The sequence below is a fragment of the Colletotrichum navitas genome, assembly GCF_030913465.1.
Source record: "Colletotrichum navitas strain CBS 125086 chromosome Unknown LY79scaffold_106, whole genome shotgun sequence".
Taxonomy (NCBI): Eukaryota; Fungi; Ascomycota; class Sordariomycetes; order Glomerellales; family Glomerellaceae; genus Colletotrichum; species Colletotrichum navitas.
Window position 1 is genome coordinate 117,518 of NW_026850652.1, and position 12,044 is coordinate 129,561.

General features: G+C 52.2%; 4 protein-coding genes across 4 annotated transcripts; 3 read left to right on the forward strand and 1 right to left on the reverse strand.

Moving 5' to 3' along the window:
- The first annotated feature begins 351 nt into the window (after window positions 1-351).
- On the forward strand, window positions 352-2,756 carry LY79DRAFT_45212 (DWNN domain-containing protein). Its single transcript, XM_060553188.1, has 3 exons — window positions 352-615; window positions 669-957; window positions 1,008-2,756. Exons 1-3 carry the CDS (start codon window positions 444-446, stop codon window positions 2,464-2,466), a joined length of 1,920 nt encoding a protein of 639 aa, XP_060408481.1. The 5' UTR covers window positions 352-443; the 3' UTR covers window positions 2,467-2,756.
- Window positions 2,757-3,045: 289 nt separating this feature from the next.
- Window positions 3,046-4,129, reverse strand: LY79DRAFT_527071 (anion-transporting ATPase; the record flags this gene model as incomplete). The annotated part of the gene is made up of 2 exons (XM_060555896.1): window positions 3,046-3,687; window positions 3,752-4,129. The coding sequence occupies 2 exons, from the start codon at window positions 4,127-4,129 to the stop codon at window positions 3,046-3,048; spliced, it is 1,020 nt and encodes a 339-aa protein (XP_060408482.1).
- Window positions 4,130-4,550: 421 nt separating this feature from the next.
- LY79DRAFT_527074 (uncharacterized protein) lies at window positions 4,551-5,355 on the forward strand (the record flags this gene model as incomplete). The annotated part of the gene is made up of 2 exons (XM_060555897.1): window positions 4,551-4,715; window positions 4,786-5,355. 2 exons carry the CDS (start codon window positions 4,551-4,553, stop codon window positions 5,353-5,355), a joined length of 735 nt encoding a protein of 244 aa, XP_060408483.1.
- Window positions 5,356-7,564: 2,209 nt separating this feature from the next.
- On the forward strand, window positions 7,565-8,343 carry LY79DRAFT_674086 (pH-response regulator; the record flags this gene model as incomplete). Its single annotated transcript, XM_060564252.1, has 2 exons — window positions 7,565-7,761; window positions 7,815-8,343. The coding sequence occupies 2 exons, from the start codon at window positions 7,565-7,567 to the stop codon at window positions 8,341-8,343; spliced, it is 726 nt and encodes a 241-aa protein (XP_060408484.1).
- Between the last annotated feature and the right edge of the window lie 3,701 nt (window positions 8,344-12,044).

Here is a 12,044-nt window from a genome sequence, read left to right on the forward strand (position 1 = left end):
GAATACTGACCAGGAAACTGATTTGGCTAACTGAGGTTTTCTCTACTGATGGTACGCGTGGTGTCGAGGTGATTGGATGTAAGGAGGGATTCACACAAAGGGCTGCCTATTCTCCAACCGGTGTCGGCCTCTTTGGCATTGTACTCTTTCTCTACACTCCAAAAACCCTTATTTCCTTGTTCTTCCAAGTAAATCAGAATTGATTTCCTATTACTCTTGAGAGGTGCTGAACGAAAGAGGGATTACGCAAAAGAAAAGCAAGAAAAAAAAAGAAATACTAGCTTCAAGTCACTCTCTACTCACCTTAAGGTAGCGGTGCGTCTTTGTGGTCGCTTGCGATTTCATCATCGCCATCGCCTCTTCAAAAACCTAACTACGCATATCACTGCTCTCGACGTCTGTTTTGGTCTACAGTTGTGACCATACCACGAACACAAGACACCATGGCGTCCTCTGTCTTCTTCAAGTTCAAATCGCAAAAGGAACCGACGCGCGTTGAGTTCGATGGCACCGGCATTTCCGTTTTCGAGCTGAAGCGCGACATCATCTTGAAGAGTGGTTTAGGCGACGGCACCGATTTCGACCTAGCCATTTACTCCGAGGATGGCAGTGAAGGTATGCGCCATTTTTCTGCACGCTTCCGTCGCTCTATGCTAACATCAATACAGAATACGATGATGATACCACGATTATCCCTAGATCGACCACAGTTGTCGCTCGTCGCCTTCCAGCCGCCAAACCTGGCGCAGGCCGCGGCGCTCGATATGTCTCTGGCAAGATGCCCGTCGCTGCCAAAAACTCGTCTCGCAAGGAGCAAACAACCAAGACGGCCACGGCCAAGGCAACATCCAACGCCATCAATCAGATGAACAATGCCATGACCGAGGAAGAAAAGATGGCTGCCATGTTCCAGGCGCAGACCGAGTCGTGGTCGGCCCAACAAGAAGAGATGTCCCAGTAAGTTTCCTCGTTGCGGCGTCAGTCATTGCTGGCTAACTCGTGAACAGTCAAACTCCAGTGTTCAAGCCAGGCTCCAAAAAGCCAGCTAACGTGCCTGACCATGACCCGCCCAACGGTTACATCTGTTACCGCTGTGGAGAGAAGGGCCACTGGATCCAGCTATGCCCAACGAACGATGACCCAGAGTTTGATAACCGTCCGCGTGTAAAGCGCACGACTGGTATTCCGAGGTCGTTCTTGCGGACGGTTGATAAGTCGGTCGCCCTTGCCCAAAGCGGCGACGATGAGACCAAGAGACCTTCAGGCATTATGGTCAACGCTGAGGGAGAATTTGTGATCGCCGAGCCTGACAAGGCATCGTGGGAACAGTTCCAGGCCAAGGCCAAGTCTTCAGCCTCCGCTGCCAAGGCAATTGCTATGGGAGACAAGGAGCTGCAGGAGAAGGGACTCGAGTGCCCCATCGACAAGAAGATGTTCATAGAACCAATGAAGACCCCGTGCTGCCAGAAGACGTATTGCAATGATTGCATAACTAACGCTCTCATCGAATCGGACTTCATCTGCCCCAACTGCTCTACGGAAGGTGTTCTGATCGACGACCTGAAGGCTGATGAGGAGACTACCGACAAGATGAAGGAATTCCTCAAGGAGAAGACGGAGACAAAAAGCCCGACCGTAGCATCACCAGCGGCGCCGGCGGCCTCGTCTCCAAAGGACAAAGTAGAGGAGGCCAAAACAGAGACGGCGAACGGAACCTCAAAGTCGCCCACGCCCCAAAAGTCACCCTCAGTCACCGCCGCCGCTCCTGCGGCCGCTTCAACGAATGGCGGTACTCCCAAGTCAGCAGCGGCCACGCCGGCAAATGCCCCGACCGGTCCCGCCGATCGTGCTTCCTCAGTCGAATCCAATTCAAAGAAGCGCCCGGCTGATGAGCTGATGGAAAACCCGAAGATTCCGAAGGCCCCGAAGGCCATGCAAAAACAACAAGAACAGCAAGCAATGATGAACAGCATGAATGGCATGAACGGCATGCCTATGAACCCGATGATGGGCTTTGGGGGCATGAACATGATGAACGGATTTATGGGAATGCCCAGCATGCCCAATATGCCCAATATGGGTAACATGGGCAACATGAACATGGGAATGCCGATGATGGGTATGATGAACCCTATGATGGGCATGCCCGGCTTCAACCCCATGAACGGCGGTGGCTTCCCCGACATGGGTAACAACATGTACGGCAACTTCAACGCCAACATGAACGGCGGGATGAACGGTATGAATGGCGGAATGAACGGTGCAATGAACGGCATGAACGGCGGTATGAATGGCGGTATGAACGGCGGTATGAACGGCGGTGGCATGGGCGGATTCAACCAACAGCGTCACAATTTCACGCAGCCGAGCAATGACGAGGATGCCTACTTCCGCAGACCTGTCAACCCTCATCGCCACCAGAACCGTCAGAAGCGCGTACGGCCTAGTGACTACAGGGAGCTTTGAGCTTCCGTCACCTGACGATAATACACCCGGCCTATTCGACGGCCGCTACGCCCACGGCTCCAACTTCGACTGTAACAGTAGACGACACGCATTGCATTACGGTTCATTATCATTGTCATTCCGGAAGAACACGGCACAACACAACATTCACAAAACCAAGAGCGGTATATGGGCAAGACTCTTTTCCAGTCTTGAGGCGTTCATCATGAGTATGGGTGGAATTCATTTGTTGTCTGGGAGGGGATCAGGCTTCACCGTTGACATGCCATCAAGGCAATTCGGGATAACGAAACACCAGACGAGCATCCCTCACACACCTTTGCTCCAGTGTGGGCGGTTTCTGTATGTAATCACGCACCGAGATGGTCAAAATAAAGTCTCCTGCACATATCACTGGGTATCAATCGTTCATGAATGTGCTCTATGCCTCCACCTGTGACTCTGACGCCTGCACGCTACCCATCCATCCCGTCCATCCCGCCCTTTAACCAATTTCATAGTCGTGAATTTTTTTTTTTTTTTGGGAACCTCTGAAGACCAGCGCCCGTTTACCCCCTATCGACCCACAGAACGTGTTGCTCATGCGTCCATCTCGGGAGGCGCGTACGGCTTGATGAGCATTTCGCTAAATTTCTCCAACTTCTCTTTACCGCGGACCTCCTCAACCAGCAGGGGCATCTTCACGACGTTGAACTCGTCGTACAGCTCCTCGATCTGCTCGAGGTACTTCTTCTGCATCTTGCGGCGGGCGTTGCACTGGTCGCAGTTGCTGCCCTTCTTGGGGAATAGCAGCTGGTTGACGACGATGCTGTGGGTGTCGATGCCGTAGTTGGCAAGCTCCTGGATCATGCGCTCCGTCTCGTAGAGAGACAGGAACTCGGGGATGCAGACGCAGACAAAAGTCGTCAGGTTCTCGTCCTTGAACTGGGTGTTGACCTCGGAGATGGTCTCGCGCAGCGTCTCGAGCTTCTCCATCATCTCGTTGAGGTTCTGACCGTTGGGAAGCTGACCACCCGAGCCTAGGAAGCCGTTGAGGAGGGGCCCGTATTGGGAGCTCAGCTGGGAGACCTTGGCGAGTGCCTTCTCGAGGACACTGGGGAACGAGAGGAAGCGGAGGGTGTGGCCCGTCGGGGCGGTGTCGAAGATGATTGTCTCGTAGGACATGGACTTGACTTGCTTGAGGACCTCAGCGAACGACATGGCTTCATCGATACCGGGGATCTGTCCGGAAATAGAGTTAGTCCTCAGTCTATAAAGAACGGAAGGGTCGCGAGAGGAAACGTACAGCAAAAGCCAGGTCCTGCATCATGCCGCCGAGCCCACCGCTCATGGCATCCACCTCCTCGTTCTGGCCCGCGAGCAGGTCCTGCATGCTGCCGTTGGGGTCGATCTCCATGGCGCTGAGGTTGGTAAAGCCTTCAATGAGGCGGGCCTCCTTGCCGAACTTCTGGTTGAAGGCATCAGACAGGTTGTGCGCCGGGTCGGTCGAAATGAGGAGGACCGACTTGCGCGCCTTGGCCAGCTGGATGGCGAGCGAGCACGAGGTGGTCGTCTTTCCGACACCACCCTTACCACCGACAAAGATCCAGCGCAGCGACTTCTGGTCGATGATGGACTGAAGGGTGGGCTCCATCACGTCGTCGGCGTCGATGATGGCGGCCATGATTTCGGTTGAGGGGTGCGACGCTGGGGTTGGTTGACGTGTACGTGGGGTTGCACTGGAATCGCAGGTAGGTGCAGGCAGTGTTGCGCACTATTGTGTTGGACCGTAGTATTTACAGTAAGTTCAAAGACTCGTGATAGACGGGGAGTATGAGAAGTGAATAGTTGACAGGCTTGAAGCGTAGCACCGCGTAGGTATTCCAAGCTGTTCTAGAATTCCAGTCGCGGAGTGTTGCCTCCCCGCCATCTGGCGGGGCCCCCCAGGCGGTCATCACTGTGTGTGAGTGCGTCAATTCTCATTCGCGCACGGTCTCAAGGTCCACTAGAGCTTGACAACTTTGCGGAGCTTCAGTTGAACCGGGCTTCTGCACCCTGCGATTGCCATACATGCAATTGTAATCACATCGACAACCGCATTCGTCATGTCGAACAACGGCCACGCTATTCTACAGACCCTCCAAAATAAGGTGGCGGCGCGGACAATACAAGTCACGGTCGTACCGAGGCCGACAAAGTTCGCAGAACGACGGGCTGTCCTGCACTCGCTGCAGCAGTTCGCCAAAGTCGAAGTATTCAAGAAGCTAGATGTATGTTACATAGAAGGACACATTGCATTGTGTTTCCGTTCCCACATAACTGACATGCATTTGTATAAAGAATCATCCTTCGTCCTTCATTTCGGTCGTCAGCGACAAAGCGAAAGTTAAGGAACTCGCCAAGATCAGCCCGCTACAATACCAGCTTGCGACCCCCCGAACAAACGGTTCCGTCAAGACGTTCCTGACGAGCTCGGCCTCGGCCGGCCCCTTTACCAACTCTGAAAAGTACTATGATGCCGAGTTCGCCGCGCACACGGAGGACAGAAAGGACTTTACGGTGCACATCTTCCCGGCTCCGACCTATATACACTCCGCCGCTATCAGGGCGTCTCCTCTACATGGCCCATGGCCCAAGTCCCGACGCGAGACGGTCATGTCGGCAACTTTGAAGGAGTCGGTACCCAAAAACGTCGCTGCCGATGGGTTGTCGGACTGGGAGACGGGCGGGCAGGTCAAGGCCTCGGCCAAGGGTCAGCTCTGGGAGGACATCCTTCTCGGCACCAAGTCAAACGACGTCAAGAAGCGCGCCATTATCGACCGTATCCAACGGAGAGAGAAAAGCGAGAAGGCGCCTGCCATCATGGGAGGACTGTTCCACCTCCGGCAAGAAGCGAACAAGTTAGGATGAGAGAAGCACAACAGCAAAGTTGGGCTTGCATCTACGCGACAGAGCGCCATTGCCGTCTTTTCACCGCTGTCGTGGCAAGTGGCCCTGCAGGGCTGGCTTTTTGAATAGCCTACGAAGTCTTCCTTCGTGACAACCTCAATCCCTTTACAACCACATATCTACCCTCGACATCGCAAACTCGACGCCGTATGGTCATTGTGTCATCAGAGATCAGCCCTTTCGTTGCAACGGGGCACGCCTCTTATTGCATTGGTCACTTGGCACTACACCGGGGCTTTATACAAGCAGCCCCATTGCCGACCTACACACGGCCTCGCACACTCCCTGCAAGGTCTTCTCGTAGGGCAAGGAGCCATAGCGATTGACATTCGTGCTATGAATCTGGACTTCGCGCTCTGCAATGGCGTTGGTGCAACACTGATAACTCTCGCCGCCGGATACCGAGACTCATCGTGGCTCTAAGGGTTTGAATAGACAGCCGAGCGATACGAGGTGCTACCCCGAGATAACTGGGTACTGATATCGGCCATGGGCATGACCCCATATGATATGCCCGTCGCGTTCTTCTGAGCAGCCTGCGACACGTACTTTCTTATTCGCAAGTTTTCACCAGATACATTCGGGTGCACTGGCCCTTCTACGATTCACAAGTGCCGGCGCTCTGAATAAACCTGCTAGAAGGTCCTGGAGCTTGTTGAGTCTGGTGGGCTCCTACCGCACGAGGCCGCGGTGATCCGATTGCTTTACGGCCCCTGCTTTAGACATTAGCAGACGCGTCCGTTGGCCAATGCCTACTCCTTCGTGCGTGAAACAATCTCGGACGTTGATTGACTGTAAAGATTGCCGAGGAAGGACACTATCGTCAGCCCATCTGGGTGCTGCAGAAGCTGGGCAAGGGCGCTGGTTCGGGCTCGTTTTCTGGGACCAGGCGTGGGTCGAGCTGCTTGAAACCTGGATAGGAGAGAGACCAAATAGCTCACGGCCGCGGTGCCGCGCGACAAGTAGGACTCCAAGCACGCTTCGTAGATTCTGAAGCCGCTGCTGACCGCCGAGGCCAAATAGACGTGAAAGCCTCAGGTTCCTCATGATCAAATCGTTTCGCCATGGGCTACGCGTTCCGGAAGTGAAGCACCGGTTCAAGCGGACAATTTGGCACAAGGCTCTTGCGGGAGATGGGATGGCAGAAGGCCCAAACAGGCCCTCTCATTGGGCGGATGATTGGACGGAACTCTTGATGTCTCGTGCTGCATGGCCAAATCCAATGCGGGCCTGGCCCGGTGCATGAACTTGACATGGAGACCCTGAACCGTCTGAAGCGAACGCCCAGGGGCAACAGTCGACATGTCGATATCGGCCTGCAAGAATCGAAAGGACCGTGTTGAGATGATGACGAAGACGTCTTTCAGGGTCCTCGCCGGGCCGGTGCAACGCTAAAGATTCCCCTGACGACGAGCTGCTGGTGGCTTTGGCCAAAGAAACAGGTGGAAATCGGCAGTGCGGCAGTCAGCTGGACAAACATTGACGTTGAAGTTGGATTGCCATGGCCAGGGCCCCTAAGTCCCTTCACCGCGTGGCGTCATATTAGAGCCATAAAAACAGGGAAGACTTGCAACCCGCAGTGCCGTAGACCGACATCGACCCCAGCGCCGGGCCAATCAGCTTGGCCGCAACGCCAATAACGTCACGTCACGATCCGCTAGTGCCACGTCCCTGTTCACCTAAAGTCACCATCGCCAGTTTTTTGTCGACAATTAAACAAATTGGGCAGAGCCTAGACGAGCCGATCAACCGGTGCTGGGGCCTGTTTGCGCAAAGCCAGGGTCCAATCCACCTGGTTTCCTTTAATGTGTTTTTTCTTATTCTCAAAAGCCGCAAAAGTACGCTATGGAGCCAAGTCGGGCCACGTTGATGACGTCGCACTCGTTGGGCTGCGTCAGGACCCTGACTTACACGGGATTCTTGGCCCCGACGGTGTGCCCAGCGTTCTACTGTCACAGATCACACAGCAAATCATGCGATGGCGTGTTTCTTGACCCGGCCTGGGGGTTCGTAACACGGCGGTGCTTATATGTGGACGGCTTCTCCCTTCGTTTTATGAACATGTTCGTCACCTCAGTATTCCCATCTCGCCACTTGACCTACACAACTTAGCTCAACCTATTACCACACGCCGGCCATTTGCCACATTCGGCACCAGTAATCCATCAACATGGCTGTCACCGGCTTCATCCACCACTTTGGGAGCTTCTTGCTCCTTGCAGCAACGATCCTCCTAATTATCACCACTATTTCTGCCCCAGTGGTGCACCACATCTCTCTCTTGACCGTGAAGCTGGGTCAATCTTCCGCCGGCCGAGAGATCACATTTGGCACGTTCGGATGGTGTGTCATTGACGGCTCTGCAGAGTAAGTCCTCCAGCCTACGGCAAAGCCAGCCAGCTTGCTAACGCGTCTCCTAGTGGCTCCGACCAGTGCAGCCGCTCTAGCGTCGGGTACTCGCCCGCCGACATCATCGGCGAGGCCGATGCCACGCAGTTGGGCGCCTGGTCCTCCGATGCCGTCGAGGCCCTGACCCGCGTCATGATTCTCAACCCCATCGCCGCCGGCGTCTCCTTCATCGCCTTTGTGCTCTCCGTCGGCGCCGGCATGTTCGGCTCCTTCTTCGCCGCCCTCGTCTCCGGCACCGCCTTCCTCATCACCATCGTCGCCCTCATCTGCGACTGGGTCATGCTCGCGACCATCCGCCGCAAAGTCAACGGCGACAACAACGGCGACGACGGCAGCTACGCCCACTACGGCGTTGCGCTCTGGACCCTCCTGGCCGCCGCCATCTGCCTGCTCATCGGCACCGTCGTCGTCTTCTTCACCTGCTGCAGCGGGCGTCTGCACAAGCGCCGCCAGCAGCGGGCCAAGGTCGACAACTTCTCCCCTCCCGCCACCCAAACCACCTACCGGCGTCGCCGCTGGTGGCAGCGCAGCCGCTACTAGACGCGTTGGGCTGCGAGCCCGCTCCGGCAAGTTATAATGGCTCTGGGAGTCTATAATGTTTTTTTTTCTTACATTTTGACGCGTTTACGAGAATGATGCCTCTGAATCAAAGGCAGAGCAGGCGTACTTGAGAAAAGATTTGAGATTTGTTTAGTGGCGGGAGTCGGATTACTTCGTGTTTAGCGGACACATGATACCACGCCTGCATCCACAGGTCACAGCCCCTTTTCTTGTACATGAATTTAAATCTAATGGGGGAAAAAACCCCTTTTCAAAGACTCATATGGCAACAATTGTGTGTGTCTTCCAACGATGGTGGTCTTCATACTGCATGATGCTACTTTCGTACAAGGTCTGTGAATTGCGACTGACCTACGCAAACGTCTTGATAGGTTGCCAGACGTACATTGAACCACAGTCATTGCCTTTGTAGTGGCCCGGTGAGCCGCAGACGACAGTCGCCGTCCCTAGGCGTACAACTGTGTTAGTAGAGCCGGAAGCCAAGCAAGCAAAACGAACGAACGCATCATGTTTTGAAACCCTCCCTCTTACAGTCGTCCATCTCGTACTTGGCATGTGATTTGGAAATCTCGGGTGGCACGTAGTAAGAGGGAGTGGCCCCCCGAGGATCAGCCCAAAGCTCGTCTGGATTCCAATGCCATCATCCATTCGATCACCTCTGTCTGGAGCCGCCAACGTTGAACCAAGACGACGACGACGAAGCCCTGGCCGCCCGAGTCATCCGGGCAAAGTGTGAAGCAACAATCAGTGCAGTCTGAAAGCAAGCCACTGAATAGATACAAGCTCCCGGTTGAGGGGGGGGAGCTTGTGGTAATCCTCAGACCGGAATGGTGAAAAATGTCAACGTTCTTTTGACGGAAACCAAAAAGAAAACAAACCCCTACTCGGTCGTAGCCCCTCGTCCGCAACCCCCCCCTGTTTGCTTCCTCAACACCCCCTCGCTCTGTTTTTTCTTTTCTTTTCTGGAGAGCATTAAACCCCTTTCCTGTTTGGCCCGAGGGCCGTCCTGCCTTTTGTGGTATGGCTACTTGGCCCTCCGACTGCGCATTCGTCAGCTTTTCTTGGATGCCCGGCGGGTTTGAACGCCCTTGAGCGACATGCTTCAAGGTAATTGAAAATAGAAGAAAAGGAGAAAAGAATAAAACCGAAGAGGTGCCCGGCCGGCTCCTCCGTCGCTTGGATTTAACAATTTGGGGACTACTGTAAGAAATTATATAGTAGTAGAGACAGTACTAATAAGTAGAGTAGAGACAAGACATCTTTAGATATGTCTAACCCAAACTTGATAAGAGAAACCTTGGTAGTAATAGATGCTTCCATGTGTCTTTTTGCAATGGCTAGGCGCCGTCTCGCAGAGTAAGGGTTAGGGAATAGCATGGCTTTTTCTGGCGAGAGCGAGCGGATTTGGAACACCACGTCTCCAGCCAGGGTAGGTGCCGTCCATCGAAACAAGACTCAATAATTCTCCCTCGCCATGGGACGAGTGACGGAAAAAGAAAATGCACAGAGCACGTCATGGTATTGTATGTAGTCGCTGATCCGTACGAGTAATGCCCCCCCTCCCCTCCCCAGCAAAGTTTCATCTAATCTTTCTGCCTCGCTGCGTAACAACGAAGACGATGAAAGGTGATTGCTATCAACTCGATGTCTTCGGTGTCACCCGCGACACCACGCCGCTGTCCAAGCTGGTTTGCGGCTGCAACGTCCTTGGAAGAAGCTTTGCGCCCCCCACCCCAAGTTAAGTGTCTACAATTGCGGTCGATCCGCGATGAATAAAAAGTCATATTCGAGGTAAGTGGACAACACGAAGCTAGATAACAATACATATTGAAGCTGTCTTGCGAACCACGAGTGGGTTTTCTCTTAGCTTGTTTCTGCCATTCGAGTTCATCCTCGATGGTAGTCGTATCAAGCTTCCTCAGACTTGACAAAGCATGCTGTGTTTGGGCGGCACCGCTGCCGATTCGATGCCACCGTCCAGTCCCATGGTTCCCTCGCGTTACTCAAGTTTGGAATACCGGATGAACCGAGTGAGGGTCGTCAGTGTTTGAATATGACCCAATCTCTTGCCAGAAACAATGCCCGGGACCGTGGCTAAAAGATTGCACTGGGTCAGCCAACGGGGCATATTGCATATGGATCTGTCCATGACTGTATTTAGACGCAGTGCGCTGGCCGCCGAGGTTGTTGGCAACACCCTCGGTCGGCAGGAGATTATCAAACTAGGCCTTGGAGTTTTCCGATACATTGAAGGAGTGAGCTCGAGAGTGATTGGCAGTCGGATGAAGTTGGTCCCATGTCGGAATACGTTCGGGCCGCCTCGGCTCACTTTTCAAACCCATTTACCCGGAACCGCAACGGACGCTTTACGGACTGTCTACCGATGAGTCGAGGAGCTTGGCCCAAGCATGGCGCCCATTTGAGTATAGAGAATAGTGCTGATGGGTGCCCAGAGACGACGACCCACGCCTAACCCACGCCCGCCAGAAAGCTCCGAGGAGGAACCTGTCACTGCGGCGTCCACGATGCGGCCTGCCACTCTGCGACGGGTGCATACACGCGCGCGCTTCCTGTCCTCGATGCTGAAGGATTCAGACAAAGTGGCCGCAGTGCCAGTACAGGTGGGCACATCGCGTCGACAGGGGCCGTTTTCGAAGCTGGGTTTCGCGCGACGTGCTCAGCCGGTCTCTTCCCAACCGTTTATCTTTGGATGCGGCTGAGTGAGGGTTCCGACCCTCAGGGTCTTGTCTGAAGTTGATACCACCTCGGCATGTTCTGTGGTACACGGCCCAAATTTAGACTTCAATTGAGCTTAGTAGTTCTGTCATGCAGGATATTGCTGACTGACACCGCCTTCCGGAACAACGTCGCTTATTAATCTGACCCTTGCTCCTGAATATGGATACTTACGGCAGAATCCACTAAGTAAGGCAATATTTAAGGAACATAGATTATAGCACTATAGATAAAAGAAATAAGCCACTTTTAACTATATAAATTACCCCTTAAATATACTACTTAATAATAGTTATAAGCCTAGCTTTAACTTAATCTATAAGTAATAATAACCCTTACTATTATAAAATAGTATACACTTAGAAATACTTTTCTTAAATACTAATACTTTTTTTTAACTTTATCTTACGCTTATAATACCTTTAGAAGTAATAGTAAATCTACTAACTAATACTTACTTTTATAGCCTTTTAACTATATATAAAGATTAGTTCTTATAGTATATAAAGCTTTACTTTTATACTACTTAATATAAAGTCTAGTAATTTATTAATCTAGATAGTAAAGAGGAGCTCCCTAAGTACCTAGGAGTACCTACGCTAGCTAAATATATTATAAAGTAAAACACTAAACACTAAAGGTAATATAAAGCTAACCTTATAAGCTAAAATAACCTCTTAGTTAGCTAGTAAGTAAAGCAGTAAGGCTAAAAGCTTATTTAGCTAATAGTATTAACTATTAATAATAAAGTAATAAAGTAAAAATAGATTATTACTATAAGTAATTTATTCTTTACTAAGCTAAGGATATATAAATAGTAAAAGGTAAATAACCTATTATTAAGCTAGGTTAATACTATAGTTATAAAGGAGATTATAGAGGGTATATAGCTATAATTACTAAATAATAATATTAACTTTACCTTTTATATAACTATTTTAGAG